The sequence below is a fragment of the Hydra vulgaris genome, chromosome 11 (assembly GCF_038396675.1).
Source record: "Hydra vulgaris chromosome 11, alternate assembly HydraT2T_AEP".
NCBI classification, from domain to species: Eukaryota; Metazoa; Cnidaria; class Hydrozoa; order Anthoathecata; family Hydridae; genus Hydra; species Hydra vulgaris.
Window position 1 is genome coordinate 26,907,501 of NC_088930.1, and position 24,029 is coordinate 26,931,529.

Genomic DNA, 24,029 nt, shown 5'->3' on the forward strand with positions numbered 1-24,029 from the left:
AATATGATTCAACACGGTCGAAATTGAATGCAAGAGTGTCAAAATTGAACACAACAATATCAAATTGAACTGTAACTTGTCGAAATTGAATAATACAATGTCAAAATAAGGTGGGAAACCTTGTATACTTGTTTAATTATATATATATATATATATATATATATATATATATATATATATATATATATATATATATATATATATATATATTTATATATTATAACTTGATACAACTTTAGAATTTTTATATTATAAAATGATGCGTTAAATGTTGTTTTATTTATAAGTTGTTGATTTTACTATTTTAGTTTTATACCTATATACAAGTGAGCAGGAGTGGATCTAGGGGCTGATCCAGGCCCTCTAGTAATGGGAAGGAGGGGGAGGGGCAATTTTTAGATTTTAAATAATAAAACTTTTTCTGTTAAGTTAAACTTTTTTCTGGCAGCAATCATGGCTAAAATGACAGCACTTAATTGGCTTTCATTCAGAACTTTTAAAAGATCCGATGGAAATATTGAATGCTATAAATTTAATTGATGAACTTTTAAAATACTCCACCATAACACAAAAAATTGTCAATAGTGAAATTGACAGGTAGTAGGGTAGCGAGGGGCAAAATGAGACACTTAAGATCTAATTTATCTAATACGACCTGTATTAGATAAATTAGATCTTAAGTGTCTCATTTTGCCTATTCGTCTAAGAACTTTTGAAAAAAAGAAATTAAAATTTTTCAAACCTTCTACCATCCTACTATAACATTACAAAACATGAGTTGCAAAATTGCAGTGGTTTGGTCACCAGAGAAATGATCTCTGGTGACCAAACCACTGCAATTGACAACAACCATCCTGTCTCATTTTGCCCTGCTATGTGGGACAAAATGAGACAGATTTTTTTATTAAGTAATTCAAATAAATAATGATAAGCAAAACAGATTTTTAAAAGGTTTAGCAAGATAAGCATTTTATAATACAATACAGCTGATAATAATATATAATCAAACAAATAAAATACATAATCAAACTGTCATTAGTTAATCATATAATCAAACGCACTGTCACTAATCACATAAATCACAAAATGCTTCACCAGTATTTTGAAATTAACAACAGTCTAAATGAGCCCAACTTGTACATTTTAAACATTGATTCTACTTCAATACTTTTGCAGCCATACTCCATAATCCATTACAAAAATAACATTCCCAGTTTTCAACACTTTAACTTTCAACTCTTTCTTTACCCTTTTCTAATGCACATTTATTTTCAATTTTTGTTCTTTTTATTTTTTGATTTTTTGATTATCTGCAATTCTTCTCCTTTTCTTGGTAATAAAGTGATCTTTGAAATAGCTAAAATATTAGAAAAGCAGGGTATCACTATATTAAAATCAATATTTTCGGAACATTCTGACGGCGATGTTAATAAGGTGCTTGAATTAACTTGCGAATAAGCTTTATCAGGATTATGTAAGTTGGCATTAGAGCTTTTGTCATTATTAAACTTAATGTCTGGAATTATATCCCAACACAAAAGATAAATTCCAGATGTACGAAACCCAGTAAAGGCAACTTCTACAGAGGCAGCTTCATAATAGGCTTTGGAGAATATATCTCTAAGTTGATTACTTGTTATTTTTGTCCAGGATGCTCATGTAACCATGATCCACATTCTATATTAAAAAAAGTTTTAAGCGGTTTAAAACAACAGTTGTCGCTACACCTCATTCACCACTAGTTACAGAAGAAATGTTTTCTTTTTATTGTTATAACTATACTATTTTCCTTTTTATAACTAACATATGATTTATGAACAGTTATAATGCCTGAATCATCACAGCTAAAATTTGATGAGGTTCAAGCCTGTACTTTTTCATATCAACTTCTAAATGTTCACAGAATTGCTTTTAAAACCATAAACACGATTTGATGACAACCCTTAAGGCTCTCTGATTGAAAAGTCTGGATGTCTCTTTGAAAATCCAATTACAAAATCTCTCCCTGCAACGCCATTATATTCATTAAATGGATGAACTATTTCGTACTTTTCAACATACTGGAAGACAACTTGTTTAATGTCACTTAAAGACAACCCATTTCTTTTACGTAGTTAACTAATTGACTTTCAGTATCATCTGGCAATACTTTTTAAAATGAGCCAAGTGATTTTTTATGTATAATAATAGTCTAAACTCTTTAATTTTCTTTAAATCCTTCTTTATAAAGTATCTATTTACGTTAAATCTCAAAGCTGCTTTTCTCAATGAAATTTCTTTAAATTTTCAACACAACATGCTCTGCTCAGAAAAATTGCCACATTTAATTTTTCATAGTTTCTAACCATATTTAACTTTCTAAATAAACATGGCTGATATGGGCAAAGCAAAAAACCTAAACGGTTCGTTTTGCCCGGCATTATGTTGGCATCGAAATAGTGTAATTTCCTAGCAATTTTGTCATAGAAACAAAATCTCAATATAGTTACATGATAGAGCAATGCCTAAAGATGATAAAAAACACTAACTTTGGATATAAAAATTTTTTTCAATCCGTAAGATAAAAAACTCTAAGAAAAATTAAAACAGCAACACATCAAAATTTGTAATTGTCATAGAGCCAAGAGATGAAATGGTTCTTCATCATATTCATTTCAAAGTGACTCAAGATATTTTTTGTAAAACTAAATAATTTAAGTACACAACTAAACTTTTAAAAATCATTAAAGCAATAAATTGCGTGGTTAGGATCATTATAACTGCGATCTGTCTCATTTTGCCTCGCTATCTCATTTTACCCTGTTTTACCCTAGTTAAAGTAATATCAGAAATAAATGGAAAAAGTTTTAGTATTAATTTCGATGAGTGATTCTTAAGGAACCGGTGATATATAAACATGAATCTTCACTTTGAGTCAAAGTTTTAGAACTTAGGAGTTGTCCGGATCAATAGAAGTTTACCTGAAAAAAATGTGGTTTAAATAGAAATTGAACCAGTCTATTATTATTGAAAAAGCATATCGTTTGTTTAACAAATGATGGTGCAGCAGTTATGCAGAAAGTAGGCAAATTAGTACTGACTGTTTTTATTCCATGCAATTCAACTTGTAGTTGTAGATGTTCTAAATAAAAAAGAAACAACCGAAGAAAGAAAATTGCACAAATAAATCAATCAACTTTGGTTCATATTGCGATACTAATATACTCAAAAACTATGGCACCTTAGCTAAACAATGGTGAAAAATTCGTACTAAAGAATTATAAAATTATCGAACTTGGTCAGAAATTTTCCATAAAGCAGAGGGGGATTACTTAAAAACATACGAATGGGTAGAAGGAAAGGAGGTGTGTGTGTGTTAAAGATAGCGAGTACGTACGCTAAAAAAGTTTTTTTGTTTTTAATGTTTTGAAAAATTTATGCGTTGGGGAAGGAAATACCATTTATATGTGTTGTCCCCCTTCCTTCTCCAACAGTATGACAGAATAGCGTTTTTTGTGCTAAAATTATTTTAGTGGTTTTTATTATTAGAATTGTTATAATCAAGGAGGTATAATAGACTAGCTGGAGGGAGAACGAAGTCGATAAATGTTTAAAATCGTCGTACAGTCTTAGTAGTATAATTATTCACGGCAAATCAAAATGGCCATTGCGTTGAAAAAAGAAAACTTTGAAATGTAGCTAGTAACCTTTAAAAGCTGTAATCAAAGTGGATATTAAAAGTTGATTAGATTTTTTAACAACTGCTCGAACTATTAAGAAGTAATCACAACAAAAATCATGATCTACGTAGAGTAATCGTTTTTTGAATACCTCGATACTAGGTATAAATATCAAAGTTTTATAAAATTTCGACTGCTTATTTAAATCGTATTTTTTGCTTCCCTGTTTAGCTATAGGTTTCTTAGGTTCTAAAAGAACACTTTTTCAGCAAAGAACTTATTATATCTCTCCAGGATTTTATTTTATTTGATAGTATTTTTGCAGGATTTAAAATCAGATTGGTATATTTTAAATGTAAAGATATAAAATTCCTTTTTGTAAATCCGGCAAAACTACCATACTACCATTTCTTATCTAGACATTTATTAATTCAATTCTAATCTACAAATTTATTATTAGTCGTTCAAAAGGCACAACAAAAAAATTACAATAAACTAATTCTAAAAATTGCTTAAGAATTTTTCTTAACTTCTATCTTTTATTTACAAAGCTTCGATTGAAGATGATGTTTTGAAACAATATCAGTAGATAACTTTTTTCAAATAGAATGTGATAGGTTAAATTTAAATTATGTTAACTACGCGATATTTAACTGAAAATTATGCTACTACTAAGACTGTTTTATGAAAAATGACATATTTTTACTTCGTTCTTACTCCAACTATATTATAACTAATTGTTATAATTTAATTATACAAACTAAAAAAAATGAATATGAAGCTGTTTAATGGTGAAACTATAATAATCAATATTAAAAGTGTAAAAACTTATTTTCCATCCATCTAGATGAAAATATTGTGTCCATGGCATCGTCTGAAACACTTAAGCACCAAACTTTGTGCAGATGTTTTCTTTATTTAAAAATTATGGATGGCGCAAGACTACTACCAGTAGCAAAGATGCAATTTGTAACTGTGTAACTGATTATTTCAATGTTGCCAAACTATATGCTGCTAGCCTTGATTACCACATAAACCAACTTCAAAGAAATTTTGCAATTGACATGAATTTTTTTTCTTAATACCTGCTTCGTAGAGAGTCACTACTGATATGGTGATTGAGCAGCATTGTTGAGTAAAAATTTGCCGCTTTATTCACTTTGGTCACTGCAAATACGGATTGCTCTATGAGGTATGGTTTTTCTTAAGGTTTTTTGAAACATGTTTCATATTAGATAATAATCAATTTAAAATTTGTACGCAGAATTTAATCAGTTTAAACATAATCAATTAATAAAAGCCCATTTATCAAGTTTACAATTAGTGTACACCGTCTTTTTGCGATTCCCTTTAACTCCCAAATTTAATCGAAATGACAAACTTAATTTTAGAAAAAAAGATTCTTAACCGACCTAAAATTTATACAAGGTCTTATAAAACTATCTATAACGCTTTCGTATAATAAATCAAAACGTTTCCTTAAATTTCAATTTGCAATGATATCGCAAATGGCGGAAGTGTTTATTTAACGGTGAAAAGGAAAAAAATAAAAAAGGAAAAACGGAATGAAATTATTTTAAAAAATAAAAAAGATAAGTTAAAAATAAAGTAAAATAACAAAAATATTAAAAGGTTTAAACAAACTAAAAGATTGAAAAAAAATATAAAACAAGAAAATGAATAAAAAAGTAAAACGAACAAATACATTTAATAAAATAAAACAAAAACAATTAACTAAAAGCGAAGTAACAACTTAAAAGAAAAGAAGTTCGAAAAATGTTCGAAAAAAACAAACAAAAAGAACTACCTAAAACAAAAATAATTCACTACAAATTTTCTACGCTTTTCTACATGCGCCAAGAGTAACAAATATAATTTATTTTACTTTGTAGAAGTTTTTGTATTTGCTTTTTTGTTATTTAATTTTTGTTTTCGTTTTGTAGTTTTTGTGCTTGCCTTTTCGTTTGCGTAAAGTTTGTTATTATTAGAGCTGTTGTTGCTAATGATTTTTATTGATATTATTAATTGAGTGTTTTCATATTTTTTTGTCTTTTTATTTAATTTATTATAGCTTAATCATTATCTTTATATAATTAATTTAATTTATACTTGCTTTCATTTAGTAATATTACTGTTAAATTTTTTTGTTTATGTGTTTATTTTATTTAGGTGTCACTCCAATGACTAGTTTTTAACTATATGAGTGACACCTAACCTAATTTTGTAAATTATTAAAATCTGTAATTTTCAATATTTGGTTAAATAAACGGATATAAAAATTATGCTCTTTCACTTTATATGTGTGCGTGTTTGTAAATAAATATATATATATATATATATATATATATATATATATATATATATAAATATATATAAATATATATATATATATACACACACACATATACATATATATATACATACATATATATATAAATATATATATAAATATATAAATATATATATAAATATATATATATAAATATATATATATATATATATATATATATATATATATATATATATATATATATATATATATATATATATATAAACGAAAATGCATTTATAATGACAACAATTAATTTTTTTAACCATTTGTTTAACCTAATATTTCGGCTCATACATTTTTAAACTGAAAATTTGTTACAAAAATTTTTTATATACAATAATGATATCATTGCTGTATAATAATAAATTTTTTTGGTACTTAACAAAAAAAGGTTTACAATCGTGAGTCATCACTAGGTTGCCATTATCTCGGTTTAAAATCTTATTTTTAGGGTAGTAACACTGCAATCTATTATTTTTGGGGTAGTAACTCTGCAATCTGTCTATTTCAATAGTATTACAGAATTTTCTAGTGATGATCAAACTTGATCAAAATTTATGGAAATTTTCAAAATTTTTTTTATTTAATTAACTACTCTATGGTCAAATAATAAACAAAATTGCAAAGAATTATACGCCTAATCCATTTTATAGTTAGGTAGTTTTATTATATTTTATACAGAAATATATAAGAGTAATAAAACCACGAGAATAGTTTTGGAAAGATTTCTATTTTTCATTTTTAAACTACTGAAAATAATTTTCCTGCAATTTAGATGTACTTTTTTTATTCTTTTTTTAATAATTATGCTACAGCTATTCTGTCATAATATAATGATAGGTCTTTGCAAATTTTAATGCTTAGCCATGTGAAAATCAATACAATCGTCACTTAAATATTCAGTCATATTCATCATCATTATCTTTGAGTGATAAGGAGCTATGACTTATATTGCTTTTATCACCAATCTTTTTCTTTTGTAAACATAAATGTTTTTTCTTTTTAGAATTAAGTTTAACCATTCTATTCTGTAATTTCAAATTGTAAGCAATAAATAATAACTTTGATGCTCTTGTATCGGTTAAACGATTTCGTTTTTTAGATTTTTGCAATGAAAACTCTTTGTTTGCATTCTCAGCAGATGCAATGCTGCAGTTGAAAGACAATATTATTAATGCCACTCTCTTCAATAATGTTTTTGGTGCATACGCTTTCCATCATATAACTGGATTACACTCCACACTCAGCTTCCAAATATAGCTGCGTCTATCCTGGCTAAATATTCCACTACAAGCTTTAAAATTCATTAATTCACCCAATACAACGTCAGCAGCTAGTGTTTCATTTTCAGCTATTCTGAATATATTCTGCTCAGCTAAAATCATTTCTGAATGATTCAAATCTTGACCAAAAAATCTTGGATCAAGCAAATTAGCTGCAAAATGTATAGGTTTTATGACAAAGTCTTCACGTTTTTTAACACAAGTAGTGATATCCTTTTTTTCTTGTAAAGTCAGTAGTGTTGAGTTTTGCAACACATCAGACATCTCAGCTGTGGCATATCAGTAGACTTGTGATACAATAGAAGCTGATGCTGTATCAACCTCTGATTCAAGAATAACCTCCCTTACAGGTTTCCGAAGTTTGTAAGTCTTTTTCCAAAAAAAATCATTTTACACTAATTCTTTAAGGTTAATGCCTTTTTTATTGTTGTGTTTTTCAATATGTTCTTGTGCTTTCTCATCAGTTACTGCCAACTGCGATGAGTCACAAAGATGCAGATTGCGTTGTAACATTGAGAACTGAGATGACCATCTAGTTACAACAGGAAGAATTAATGTCAAATTTTTTTTACAGAGAATGTAGGCTACAACGCTCAAGGATACTCTTTAAAACATGCTTGTTTTTGATAAACTTAACTATCTGTTTATTTTGCTTAAATGTTTCAGAAATTATGTTGCTCTTCTTTACTAGGTCACAAGCTAACAAATTTAGACCGTGAGAAAAACAGCCATACTTTGACATCTAATCATATTTACTTTCTATCAATTTCCAAACAGCCACCATGGCCAATGCATTGTCAGTGCAAAAAGCTTTTTTTTTTCTCTTCGATGAAACGTTTTCATCTTCAATAAATTCAACCATTTGATCAAATAGATATTGTCCAGTGTGGGAGTTTTCTTTTTGATGAATACTTTTTATGTATATTGGAGTTGGAGTAGCTAACATAATTTTTATGTGTGAATCATTATTTATACAAGACCAACCATCTATCATGAGGACATATGTTTCTGCCTGGGGTATCAGTTCTTTTTTTGATTTATTTTCTAATAGATCATGACTAAGTGCATAATGCTTGGGAGGTGACTAACCAGGTCGAATCTTTTTGAAGAAATTAATCCAAAATGGATTTTCTGACATGCTGAAAGGGCTGGCTCTTGCATAAATTGCTTTTACATATTGTATATCTTCTTTTCATTACACTCTTGTACTGACATTGTGAAGATTTTTAGAAAAGAACACTCTTGTAGCTCAGAACGTAAGTCATTAGCAACTACACTGATTGTGGACTTGGCACCTAAGTTTTTTACAAAACTGCTGAAGTTTTTGTCACAAGAATCTCTTATTAAACCTGCTACAGCTGCATCATTACTTGCACTTGTATCAAGTTCAGAGAAAGATTTTACAAGTATTATTCCACTTTTAGTTTTAGACGCAAAACTTTGTTTCAAAACATCTGCTGCAAATTTTGTTTTTACAAGCTTTGACGATTTAGAACAATCTGTAACTAAGTGTTTTTTAGCTCGAGTGGAGTTTTGAGTGAAAAACATTGCATTGCAGAATGTGCAAATACATGCATTTTTTCCATCTTGGCATAAATTTTTTTTTAAATGACCATTCCAGACTTGATCACAATCACGAGGCATATTTTAACTAATACTAAAAACATTCAAATTTAAAAAAAAGTACAACTTTAAAGATATATTTAGTCAATTTAGTTTACATAGAATACAAACCTAATTTATAACTTATATGCTATATTTATACTCATATTATTATATTAACAAATTTTTTTATAATGCAACCTCTGACGAAATCAATAGTACTTGAAAACCTTTAATAGGAAAATTATCAACATAAAGATTCATCACTGAAACCCACTAACCACATTTTAAAATTCAAAACAGTCAGTGTAACTGAAATTTACCATAACTTGAAAATTATAATAAAAAAAGCAACCCAAGAACACTAATGGCTGTGATAACATTACTTCTAAATTACTTTGTGATGCAGCTCGCGTCATTTTAAAACTATTAGCATATATCATAATTTAATCTTTAGAATCTTTTATAACACCAACTAATTTGAAAGTTGGCAGAATAAATTGATTAATTTTGTTCAATTTTATCACTGATAGTAATCAGCCAATATCTGTCTTCCCAGTGTGTTTCTAAGAAACATCTATATGATTATTTTGAGTAACACAATCATAAAAATAATCATAAAATAATCTCTTAAAAATATAGTAATCATAAATAAACTCCTAATTTCTAATACAAGAAACAACTTGGTTTTTGGAAAGGTAAGTCTACTGAAATTGCAGTAACTTTACTTACAGATAAATTATTAATCAATAATAGTTAGGGCAGTACTTATTAACCTGTCAAAAACGTTTGTAATTCCATTTTGTTATCGAAACTACAATTTTAACTGATTCACTGACTATCTTTTAAAAGACATCAGTCTGTAATATTCATCAATAAAGTATCTGGTGTTGAGCAGTAACATGTAGTGTACCACATGGTTTGATTCTTAGGCCCCTTTTATTTCTTATACATATTAATGAATTGCAAAAATGTCTAAACCAATCAGAGGTTATTAAATATGCAGATGTCATAATTTTTTTAGAAGTAAAACGTGCAGACAACAATTAATATAAATTAACTGCAGATCTAAACAAGTTATCAAATTGCTTACTAAATAATGAATTGATAAGAAACCTTAAAAAAGTTAAGACCAAGCAAAAAGATTATGCACATTAGTTAAAAGAAATTTGTGTACTTCCAAAACTATTTTAAAAATATTTTTAGAAGTTAAATAACTTAACTTCCTGATTGATAGCAGTTGACTATATTTATATATTTACTGAAAGTGGCAAAATTCCGTATAAATATTTTAAAAATAACATGTTAACCAATTGTTCCTTGCAATGTTGTGCATGCTCCGCAACTCCTGATGTGTTTTAGTTAGCTTTGGACATTTTTTTATAACTTTAAAATAATATTATATTTGAAGAAAACTTTTTAATATCCCTTTCGTAATATATAGTGAAATACATTAATGCTCTTTTACAAGTACATTCCTTATTAAAATGCAGATCTAAAAAGATAAGTTGATGTTGATTATAATGGTATTCACATGTGTATTGAATAACATGATAATCGAATAACATCACCTAGAGAATTTAAGTGTCAGAAAAGATTATGCTTTATTAAAAAAGCTTTTTTAACTTTTTCTAAAGTTAAAAAATCTTGCATGGCTCTTAACAAGATATTGTTTAAAGGTTATAGGTACAACATTTATGGTTAATGCTAGTAGTAAATAAGCTTCTGAAACAAATATTTTTATGGACAATCTAATCGGATCAAAGTTATTTAAGATGTAAATCTTATTATCTAATAGAAAAATTTTTTTACTAAGGCAAAGTTCAATTAATTTATAAATGTCATTTAAAGTTAATTTGGTACACAGCTGAAGATCAGCTTTTTTCGTTATTTAAAAATCAATAATAGCTAAAATCGCGTTTTCAAGTGGAACAGAATTTATAACACCAAATGATACTGAACCTCTGTCTTCAATAACTAATACTTTCCAAAAAGGATGTTTTAAAAATGTTTTCAAAAAGAAGATGAAACTTTTAACTCTGAACTGGTTTTTATTGTGTAGGTCGTATAAACTAAACAAGATGCTGCAATAATTTATGGGGGAGGGGGGTGTATTATTTACTATTATATATCATTATTTGGTATTATTTATCACTTTAATTGCAACTCTGTTACCTTTATTAAATTTTTAGATTAGCAGAATTTAGGAAATATTACTTTTTATTTAAAAATCTAAATAGTATCTTACTTTTTTTTTCGTAATAATATAATGTATTAATGTATAATAATAATAATAATAATAATAATAATAATAATAATAATAATAATAATAATAATAATATATATATATATGTATAAATGTGTGTATGTGTATATATAAATATATATATATATATATATATATATATATATATATATATATATATATATATATATACATACATACACATACACACATATTATACACATATATTAGTGTTTTTGTATTAGATAGAACACATTTACATATATATATGTATATATATATAGAATATATATAATAATGAGAGTTTCTTCAAAGTAAAGAGGAAAGTTAAAAAGCAAGAAAGCCGTTGACTGAAAACTTAATAAGATCTAGACAATAACTAACACAACATAGAGAAAGAATTTTTAAGTACAGATGTTTAAAGAAAACTAGATTTTAGTTTTCAAACATTTAATGACCATGTGTTAGTAGCTTAAGACTGAATACTATAGTAGATTCAACTACATTTAAAATGCTTTCTTAAATGAAAAAGGATCATTAGAAAAACCAGCCCAAATTTAAGAATCTACGAATAGAACCTTATGGTACCTCAGAGGCCTGGGAATAATGAAGAGGTACCTTGTGGTACCTCAGAGGCCTGGAAATAATTCTAATGGATAGAACCTTGTGGTACCTCAGAGGCCTGAGAATAATTATAATGAAGCTAAGCTTGTTGAGACTGAAGAATTTGGATTTAGTTTTTTCATTAAAGAAGTTGGATTGATTGTAAAGAAATTTTGTTTTTCAAGAACATCAAGTGGTATTCTTCAAGTATGCGTGAAACAAGAATTTAGAAAATAATTGAAATTTGTTATGGACACTAGAACTAGATGAAATAGCTTAGTTGAAATGCTTAAAAGATTTAACAAGCTAAAAAGCTGTGTTAGAAAACCATTGATTGACATTGCATCTGATATCGTTATTCAAGATGGTGAAATTTTGTCGATTAAAAATATCATCTCTGCACTTCTTCCAGTGAAGTTTACTGTTGAAGCCCTTTGTCGAGAAGATGCAAATCTGCTTTCTGCTAATGTGGCATTTTCTTTTATGCTTGAGAATTTCGGATCTGACGAACTTTCATTAAAATTAAAGAAGAAATTAGAAGACCGAATAAGCCAAAGACAAACTAATGTGTCTGGAACTCTTCAGTATTTACAATAATAACGGAAAAAGTGAGATTCACGTATCTTTTACTAGACCATTGAAAAAAACAATAGCCAAAGTTATTGAAAATTTGTACAAAGATTGATATTTAACGCTAACATTATGTCCGTCAGATCAGGTTATCCTGCTACTGGTAACATGTAACCCAGTACAATCTGCTTCATGTCCTGCTGCATTGTAGGATACGCCTTTTTAGGCAAGCCATCTCTCTTTATCCATCAGCTAATATAGTTGTTGTTGGTGACTTTAATGCTCACCACTCTGAATGGCTTGGCTCTAGTGTCAGTGATTCGTCAGACATTAAAGCCCACAACTTTTGCCCTTCTCAATCCCTAACTAAAATAGTCAACTTTCCAACTCGCTTTCCAGACAACCCAAATCATTTACCTTCTCTACTCGACTTATGACTTGTTTCTGATCCTAGTCAGTGCTCAGTTTCTCCACATTCACCCTTAGGTGCTTCTGATCACCGTTTGATCTCTCTAAAACTAATATCTCATTCTTCTTCATCACCTGAATCCCCCTATTATCGAACCTCTTACAACTACAGTAAAGCTGACTGGGATTCTTTCCGTGATTTTCTTCGTAATGGCCCTTGGGTAGAAATCTTTCGTCTTCCTGTCGACAAATGTGCTTTATACATAACTTCATGGATTCAGGCTGGCATGGAATCTTTTATTCCCTCTCGACGATTCCAGGTCAAGCCTCACTCTCCTCCATGGTTTTCTTCACACTGTGCTGCTGCGATTGCCAATTGAAACCTTAACTTTCATATTTATCAGCAAAACAATTCTGCAGAAAACAGATGCCTGTTTGTTATTGCTAAAAAACATTGTAAAAAGGTTTTGCCTAATGCCAAAGTCCGCTATTCTCAGGTCATGAAATCTCATATCTCATCTCAAAAATTAGGCTCTCGTGACTTCTGGTGAATCTTTAATAATATCAATAATAAGGGCAAATCTATAATTCCACCTCTCTTGTATGGTTCAGACTTTGTCACCTCACCTAAAGACAAAGCTGAATTGTTTGCTAAAAACTTTTCATAAATATCATCTCTTGATTCCACTAGTTGCTTTCTGCCTGATATTGCCAACAAACAGGTTGATCCATTGCTTGACATTCATATCACTCCAACATCTGTATCTAAAGTGATTTCCTGCCTAGACTCTTCTACAGCTTGTGGCCCGGACAACATACCTGTTATTGTCTTGCAGAAGTGTTCTCCGGAGCTGTCGTCTATACTCTCAAAACTATTCAACAAGTGCTTATCAGAGTCTTGCTTTCCAGCCTGCTGGAAAGCGGCATCTGTTATCCCTATTTTCAAAAATTCTGGAGAGCAATCTGATTCGTCTAACTACCGTCCTATTAGTCTTCTTCCTTTCATAAGCAAGGTTTTTGAATCTTTAATTAGCAAACACATAATTTCTCATCTTGAATCTAATCACTTACTTTCTGACCATCAATATGGATTTTGACCTTCTCGTTCTACAGCTGATTTGTTAACAGTAATAATTGACAGGTTTTATCGTGCATTAGATAAAGGTGAAGAGGTTAAGGCCATCGCTCTCGACATTTCAAAAGCTTTCGATAAAGTTTGGCATGCTGGTCTTCTCCATAAGCTTTCTTCTTATGGTGTATCCGGCAACATCTTTAAGATCATCGAATCCTTCCTTTCCAATCGTAGCATAAAAGTTGTCCTCGATGGACAACACTCTTCTTCTTATTCTGTAACTTCAGGGGTTTCTCAAGGTTCTATCCTTGGCCCTATACTCTTTTTAATTTACAGTAACGATCTTCCAGATATTCTCTTATCTAAAGTAGCATTGTTTGCTGATGACACTACCATTTATTCTTGTCGTGATAAGAAACCAACACCCTCTGATTGCTTGGAGGGGGCATTTGATCTTGAAAAGGATCTTACTTCTGCTACAGCATGGGGCTCACAGTGGCTGGTGAACTTTAATTCAGATAAAACTCAATTTTTTTTAGTCAATCGTTATCGCATTAATTTAGATCTTCCTATATTTATGAACGGTGATGTACTCGATGAGTCACCTACTCTTCATCTTCTAGGATTAACTCTTACTTCCAATCTTTCTTGGAAATATATCAAATCAGTTGCAAAATTAGCGTCTGCTAAGGTTGCATCTCTTTATCGAGCTTGTCATTTTCTTACTTTGGATTCTATTCTCTATCTCTATAAATCTCAAATCCGGCCTTGTATGGAATATTGTTGCCATATCTGGGGCGGATTCTCTTATGATGCCATTTCTCTTTTAGACAAGGTGCAAAAACGCGTTGTAAACATAGTTGGACCTGCTCTTGCAGCCAACTTCCAACCATTATCACATCAACGTAATGTTGCTTCTCTTTCTCTTTTCTACAAATACTCTAATGGGCACTGCTCTAAAGAGCTAGCGTCTCTTGTGCCATCTACTATAATTCATTCTCGTGTTACTCGTCATTCAATTAAGTGTTATCCTTTTTCTGTGACTGTTCCTAAGTGCTCCAAAAACGTTTATTCATCTAGTTTTTTTCCTTGAAAATCAGCTCTTTGGAATTCGCTTCCTTCATCTTGCTTTCCTGACTCATGCAATTTGCAATCTTTTAAGTCGTCTGTCAATCGTTATCTTGCTCTACAATCTTCATCTTTTCTCTTTCAGTAACTTCCAACTTTAATTAGTGGTTGCTTGCAGCCTAGTTGGAAGCGAAGATGTTAAAAAAAAAAAAAAAAAAAAAAAAGAAAAGATTTGCTCATCAAGGACATCTTTAATACTGCAATTAGTAATGAATGATTTGATACTTTCAAAACTAATACCAAGCCCATCCAGGAAATGCGTGCGCTTTTTTGTCCTCTATATCCATGCATGAGTATTTTATTTCAGACAACTTGGTCACAGCAAATTTCAAGTTTTTTTTAAATTAAATATTGCAGAAAAAAAGTTTCAAAAGACAAGCAAAACTAAAAAAATAGGAAATTAAAATAAATTTAAACAGAAAAAAATGTACAAAAAATAAATAATTTAAATAATTTGTGTACTGTTTTTATTTTTGTTTCTTTAGAGTGGTTGTTATTTTCAGCAACAAAATTGGATAAAGCAAAGCATTAAAAAAACAGTTTTAAGTCGACATTAAAAAGAATGAATTTTCCATTTTTTTTATTTAGAGGAAAGCGAAAATATAAATTGCTATCTGTTTGTAAAATATATTTGTATAACTTAAACATAACAAGTATATATTGTCCTTATATGAAAATGTTTATGTAATGCATGTTTATATTTTTATGTATAACTTTTTAACTATATTTATTTATAGCTATATGCACATGTAGCTTATTTGGATGAGGCAATTACTTTATACACAGAATGTACATTTTTCAAATTCTACCAGTCAGTGGTGGGATTTACTTAGTATTTTCTAAGTGAGGCACCACTACTGCCTGTCATGGCGCATTTAAGTAAAGTGTACACACATATATACATAGATTTTAGGCTTCAATTAGGTCATTCCGTATACATTTTTTACATAGCCTTAATTGTTTCATATTACCTTTCTAATCCTGTATGTTTTTTATCCCCAATCTTTTAGCGCTTTGTAATTTTGGATACCTGTTGCTTTTTAACATTCGGCTTTGTGCATTTAATTTTATCCGCCCCCTCCCTTTTGGTCTACTATATTATTGGTGAACAATTATTAATAATAAATATTATTAATTGTTATGCAATTATTAATAATAATTGTTAATAATTGTTTACGTATATTTCACCAATAACAGTAGACCAAAAAGGAGGAGGTGGGTAGAAAAACAAAAAAAATATTTTGGAAGAAGTGGGATTTGCACAATGGAGATTTTGTGTATGAAGTAGAGGCCTTATTCAAATAAGCTACATGTGCATATAGCTATAAATAAATATAATTATATAATAAAAAAGTTATACATAAAAGTATACACATGCATTACAGAGATGTTTTTATATAGAGACAATACTTGTTACATTAAAATTATACTAATATACTTTACAAACAAATAGCAATTTTTATTTTTGCTTTCCTCTTTAAAAAAACAAACAAATAAAATATACGAAAATCATTCTTTTTAATGTCGACTTGAAACTGTTTTTTTTTTTGCTTTGCTTTATTTAATTTTGTTGCTTAAAATAACAACCACTCTAACAAAATAAAAATAGAACACAAATTATTTAAATTATTAATTTATTTTATTTATTTCTGTTTATTTAAATAGAATAAGTATTACTTTATTTTCCTATTTTGTTAGTTTTGCTTTATTTGTTTTTAAAAGTTTTTTATGCAACGCTTATATATATTATCTTATATATATTTACCCAGGTCACTGATTCTCTGATAGTGTAATGATGACATAACGCTGACATATTAATCATGCAGAAGTTATTTTAATTTAAAGCTAGTTAATTACTTAAAAAATATCATGCGTCAAAACAAATTCATTTTATTTAAACTTTACTAATTGAGTTATAATATTGTGTGGTGCAGTCGTTAATAAATTAGAACGTGGTGTCTATGCTCCGAGGGGAGCATAGACTAAATAATAAATTAAAAGGGGAAGTAAGAACTTTTTTATGATACAATATAAGTATCTTTTATAAAAAAGTTTAGTTTATAAATCCACACTAATATTATTTACAAAATACGCTTAAAACTATTTAATTCTAGTGAGGCTTGCCGCCAAATGTGCATTTTCGAACAGCTGCTTAGCAAAATTTCAATAGGATTTAATATGCTGAATCGAGATTTACCAAGTTAGCAATTTTTAAAGCCTGTTTACAATGAAAGTTTTTGTTATTATCAATGACCGAAAGATTTATTTTCTAATTTTTAAGGCCGATTTTCACTGATTCTTATTTAGTTTTGAGATATAAAGTTTTAGCTGACAACAATTAAAAATCAATAAACGGGAGAAGAGGTGTGGGGTCTTAATAAGCTTGAGGTGGGTGAGAAAATTTTCCAAAAATTAATAAACGCCCTCTCCCCCCCCCATCCCTTTTTTTTAATTAGGGACTCGAGAGTAATATAGTTTCTAAAGAAATTCTTTAATGAAATTTTTTAACTTGGATTTTTTTATTTTTAACATTTTTAAGTCATGTAAATTTTTAATTTTAATTCTTTTTTACTTTTAAACAATCATTAGGTATGCATAATATATATAAGATTTATTTGTCTTCACCGGTTTCACCTCACTTTTCAAAATAATTATCACTTACATGTGTAAAAGGTTGCTAAAAACGGGTGCCACGGGCGCCCACGATTTTTCTAGTTTAATATAATAATATAAAAAAACTTGCTAACGACCATGACAATGTTACCTAAAATAAAATACTCATGTGTGGACATACAAGACAAAAAACTGCACACATTTCCTGAGAAGGCTTGAATACACAATATGAAAAGAACTTATAGGAAAGAGAACCATGCCAGATTTAGTTAAAAGATAAACTTGGAATGCCCCAATGTTAAGAGCAACTTCCTTATGTTAAGCCCTTGCCTTACTGCTTCCATCTAATACACGATAGAAACTTTCTGTTATTGGTTAACAGATCAACAATTGATTGATTATGGTGAAAATGATAAAAGAGCGAGGCTTAAAGTGAAAAATTAAAAAAAAAGAAAAATAACTAGTAATGAATGGTAGTAATGAATGGTAGTAATGAATGGTTCATACAACTTCCTATGAACCAAATAACTACTGTAAATATTTCTCTTTTTAACATAAATATATACTTTAGGAAAAGTGAAAAATATATTTGAGAGTATTAATATGTTTATAATCGAATTTTCAATGTTTGCTTAAATATTTTCCTACTAAAAAAGATATAAAAAAAAACACTGCTAATTAATAAAAGAAAACACTCAAAATCTTCTGTTTTAGACCAACACCTTTGTAAACTTAGTAAATCTTACCTTGAATATAAATTGCTAAAAACTATTATGTAAATTCCGGGTTTGTCAACTCGCATTCTCCCATGAATGACTTGTCTGTGTGAACAGTAACGTGACAATGGTATAACAGTCTGTAAAATAAAACAAAGTAACAAAGTAAATAATAAAAAAATATATATATCTTATTTATAGAAAAAAGCTAAATATATAAACTCATACTAATTTACATTATAAGTAAAACTCATATTATTTAATATCATTATTGACACAATGTTTTGAGCAGATATTTTTAAAAAAATACAACAACAGTAATTATGTATTTAAAAACAAAAAATAAGGAAAAAAGAACATTTTGTTTCAGTAATAAATTTTTTATATCACCATAGTATCTACATAAACCCCATCGTCAGTCAATGTATGTAGATTCCTGCAAGGCTATGTGCACAAAGATATATAAATATATATTTACACACTTAAACTTTTTCATTTACTTTTTTATTCACCTCCCTAAGGCTGAGAGGGCCACTATAATTAAGAAAGCTTTTTTTATTGTGGTAAAAGACCTTATCTTAAATTTTTAAAAAATACTATTAAAAACCATTGAAAATACAAATAGCAATGAAGTTAGTCCTGGCATCAAAAAATATAAAGAAAAGATCATCAATGTTAAATTGGGAAGAAGAGAACCAAAAAGGAATGGTTATTTTGCTCTACAATCTTCATCTTTTCTCTTCCAGTAACTTTCAACCTTAATTAGTGGTTGCTTGCAGCCTTGTTGGAAGCAAAGATGTTTAAAAAAAACAACAAAAAACAGCAACTATGGAATTTAACTTTTATCAACTTTCATACCTGCTTAGACAGGTCAGTATTATTTTTGTATTTATAGATGTTAAAAGATTTAAGATTGCTAGCATGTAGCAATTTAAAAGGAGTCTCAATTATGCCAATGTAGGATTTTCCTTTAGAAGAAATATTACAGTTAGTGGTTATAGTTGCTTGATATGTCATGTTGCTTGTTGTGTAGTTTTACTTTTCCATACACAATTACATTATTTAACACTTCACAATTACAGAAACTTTTTTTTCTTTCAAAATTTAAAAATTAAATTTTTTTTTAATGAACTTTTATTGTATGTATATATCACAAATTTGACATATACATGATTTCCATTACTTAAAAGTTTTTTATACGGTGTGTTGGACTGCTGTAGTATTTGTATACACCTAATTTTGACTGTATAGTTTATATAATATATCAAACTATTTAAATATTCCAAACAGTGATAAGTGTCCAAATCAATATTTTTTAAATTGAGACACCTTATCTTCCACTTCCACACTCACAATAAAAAAAACTTGTTGAAGATCTAAATTATATTGCTATATATATATATATATATATATATATATATATATATATATATATATATATATATATATATATATATTATATATATATATATATATATATAGCAAGTCTAATAAATTGTAGGTCAGTTTTTAGTCAAATTCTTTATTTGCTTGAAGTGGTTCTCAAAAGAATTATAGCTTTAGTTATTGGAACAAAAATTTCATATTTTTATATTACTTGTTTGTCTTATAAAATGCTCAAAAAGTGTTGAGTAGTTTTTTGCAGAAGCGGTTACAAAAAGAAAAAAATGACAATACTGAAGAGGATTTCATAACTAAAACATTCAATTTTTCTTCAGACTTAGATTTATGCTCCCGGTGGATCAAGTAAACAAAATTAATTGGAAACCATCTAAATTCTCTGGAATATGTATTAATCATTTTGAAGAAAAATTTATTATAGTTTAATTAATAAATTTATTTAAATTAAAACAAAATACACTTTAAAAGGATTTAATTACAAAGATTCATTTCATCAAAATACAAATGAAGATTGTTTTTTAAAGCTATCTTTACTTTCTCTTTCATCTTTACCTACACCTACAACTTTAAGAAAGATTCCTACAAATTAACCTTATTATCATTCATTGCTAGTTTAAAAGGTGGTTTTCAAAAAGCAAGATAAGTTTGTTCAATAAATGACTAGACAGAACAAATTTGTGCTCAAAATATCTTATTCAAGAAAATATATAGTGGTGCTTATTATCGTGTTATTGAAAATATAACATAACCAACTGACATTAAAAGCATCAATTTTGATGCCAATCTGCATATAAAATTATACCATAAAGGATATTTGATACCTCTTCCCCAATGGTTTTGTTAAAACAATAGGTGTACACTGACAAGTGTAAGCATGTTAGAAAATTTAGTTTCTTATATAAGAAATCGGGTTGAAGAAAAAGAAAAAAATATTTTAAGTGAACTTTATAAATTTATGTATTATGAATCATATGGCTGAGAGTTATAAAGTAATGAACTTATTCGGTTTTTAGTTTATGATATACCTCAAGACAAGCCTACAACTTGTTATTAGATGAATTTTCTTTTTTTTCATTTTCATATTTAATAGCATTAACTTAAGGTGGAATCAAACCAGCTGAAGCATTAAAACACTAAAAGAAAAAAAAAAAACTCAGGTTCAGTTTTGTTAATTGATGAAACTTGCAAAAAAGTGTTCGAAATCATGGTGTTGAATATGTTGGAAAAGTTGAGAACGAAGAATTTTATATAAGAGTTATGTTAGTTGGTATTAAATGAGGAGCCCATCTGCAAAACACGCTAAAATTTTTGAGTTAATTTTATAACCACATTTAATATACTGAAATTTATCATCTATTTAAATATTAGACCAATTAAAAAAATTTTGGTCCTGAAAATAGACAAAGAAAATGTAAATTTTTGTTGATGCGCAACTAAGGGTAGTTTAAATCAAATATTTTATACGACTTGTTGTTAAAGGATGTCCTGAAAAAAGATATATTATAATTTTTTCAAGTTATTGAAATATATTTGCTTGGTTTAACATTTGAATAATATTAGTTTTCATTGTTAACATTATGCAATTAAAAAATGCACAAAATTAAATCATAAAAATTGGCTTACTGTTTTTTGGACTTGTAAGCAACAACTCAGGCCATGTATTTAAATAAGCCAGGTATATATATATATATATATGTGTATATATATATATATGTGTGTGTATATATATATATATGTGTGTATATATATATATATATATGTGTGTATATATATATATATATATATATATATATATATATATATATATATATATATATATATATATATATATATATATATATATATATATATATATATATATACAGTATCGGACAAAACGAGTGCAACCAAATAATGCTAATTAAGTTTCTTTATATAAAAGTACTGCATTTTTTCAATTTAGAGAAATAACTATGTAACTGTTTAGAGACAAAGTTCTTCAAGTTTTATTCATCACAAAGTTTATTATTTGTACACGAAAATTAATAAATTAATCAAAAGTATTAAAAAAAGTTGATTTCCTTCTGGACAAAACAAGTGCAACTCGACAAAATGTTGACCAAGCTGTATTTCGCTATCAATATTTCGTGGCAAATCCTTTGTTGTCGATCACAGCCTTGCATCTTCGAGGCATAGATTCGATCAGGTGATCAATGAAACTTTGTGGAATCGCTGCCCAGGCCTTTTAAATTTGTTCAAACAATTGATCCTTATGACGAACACCTTCACGATTAATTCTGCGGTTTTTTTTTTTTTTTATTTAGATTATTTATCTCCCCAAGGCCCGAGGGGGGCCACTACAGTTGAGGAGGCTACTCATTTTTGTGTGTTTTTTTTAGTTGTTATTCGTGGTGCAACCCTCTTAAGGCCGCTGCACGGAGAAACTAAGTTGAGCGCAGTACTTCCAGGGACGTGGTGGGAGTCGAACTCTGAACTTCTCGCTTACAAAGCGAGCACTCTTACCACTACACCACTACCGCATTTAGTTGGTTAGGTTGACGATCTCCCACAGGTTCTCGATAGGGTTGAGATCCGGAGATTGAGGCGGCAAATCCATCACCGATAGGTGGTTGTCTTAAACCACTGCTTGACTACTTTTGCAGTGTGTTTTGGATCGTTGTCTTGCTGAAAAACCCATTTTATTAGCATATTCCATTGAGCATGAAGTAACATAACATCTTTCAGGATATTTTTATACATGAAACGGTCCATTATTCCATCGTTTCGATGTATTGGACCTAGATCGATAGCAGAAAAACACCCCCAGACCATTACATTGCCTCCACCATGCTTCACGGTTTTATGGCAGTAACGTAAATCGAGGCATTTTCCGGCCGGTCAACGTACACAGCAAATGCCATCGCTCCCAATGATGTTGAACTTCAATTCATCACTGAACAGGACAGTTCGCCATTTCTGCACATTCCAGTCAATATGAGATGTATCAAACAGGAGTCTTTTCTTCTGGTTTTTTAGTGAAATCAGCGGTTTTTTTGCAGGGTGTCGAGAAAACAATCCGGCTTCAACAGCATGTCGTCTGATTGTTCGGCCCGATACAGGCAGCTCTAATTGCTTTTGTATCTGGACTGATGATATCCAAGGATCCTTCTTGACGGATCTGAAGATCATAGAATCCTCTCTAGAAGTGGTGGAACGCGGTCTTCCACCTTTGTTATCTGCTGCCAACTTCCCCGTAGAACGATATTTAGAACATAGTCTTGATACGGTCCATTTTTTCACGGGATATTTATCACAAATACTTTTTTGTGACATTCCATTTACGTAATCGCCAATAATTTTCTTTCTTAGTTCCAATCCAAGACTGTCAGGAGCCATTTTTGCACTTGAAGTTATAAAAATAATAAAAATAAATAATCACGCTTCTCAAGGCTTACCGTGTTACATTTACCTTGTGATGATACAATAATGCTCTGTGGAACACAACGTCTTGGTTGGATGTGGACTGTATTGATGTAATGAAACACTTGTTGTATTTCACTTCTTGTACTGATGTTCTTCGATAAAACACTTTGATAAAACTCACTTCGATAAACTGTCTTGATAATACTGACTGATTGACTTCCATATACTAACTGAATTACATGTCGATTTACATGTCTCTTATATAGTAAAATGAACCTGTGTGAACCTGTTCTGGAAGATTCTAGATGCTTCTTTTCGATGCTTCTGGAAGCTTCTGGATGCGTCTGGATGCTTCTAGATGTTTCTGGATATTTCTGGATGCTACTAGATGCTTCCAGATACTTCTTCTGGAAACTTCTGGATACTTCCTTTAATTATTAAAAAACTTCCGTGACGTTGACACGGACAAGACTTAAGAAAATGAAACAAACCAAAAAAGTTGCACTTGTTTTGTCCGCTGCAAAATGGCACTTGTCAACAAAATTCTGCCTGTGTGCTGTCACCTTTCAGCTGATTGCTCATGTCATGGCATGCTATGACTCCAGACTCCTGAGCTGTTTGCTGTGGTAGTATAGTTCGTTTCGTTTTTAAGACGTAAAATTAGGAACACTTTTTAGCATTGTTTGATGTTGGTTGCAAATATTTTGTCCAATACAGTATATATATATATATATATACATGTATATATATATATATATATATATATATATATATATATATATATATATATATATATATATATATATATATATATATATATATGTATGTATATGTGTATATATATATATATAAATATATATATATATATACACATATACATATATACATATATATATATATATATATATATATATTATATATATATATATATATATATATATATATATATGTATACATATATATATATATATATGTATGTATATGTGTATATATAT

At 28.9% G+C, this 24,029-nt stretch overlaps 1 protein-coding gene across 2 annotated transcripts in view; it reads right to left on the reverse strand.

The window, feature by feature from the left end:
* The window catches only part of LOC101238654 (FYVE and coiled-coil domain-containing protein 1), a 122,017-nt gene that overhangs the window by 4,803 nt on the left and 93,185 nt on the right, over positions 1-24,029 (reverse strand). For both annotated transcript variants that reach the window (XM_065810622.1, XM_065810623.1), the window contains exon 19: positions 18,262-18,371. In XM_065810622.1, the coding sequence (XP_065666694.1) occupies positions 18,262-18,371 (110 nt within the window). The remainder of the gene's footprint in view (positions 1-18,261; positions 18,372-24,029) is intronic.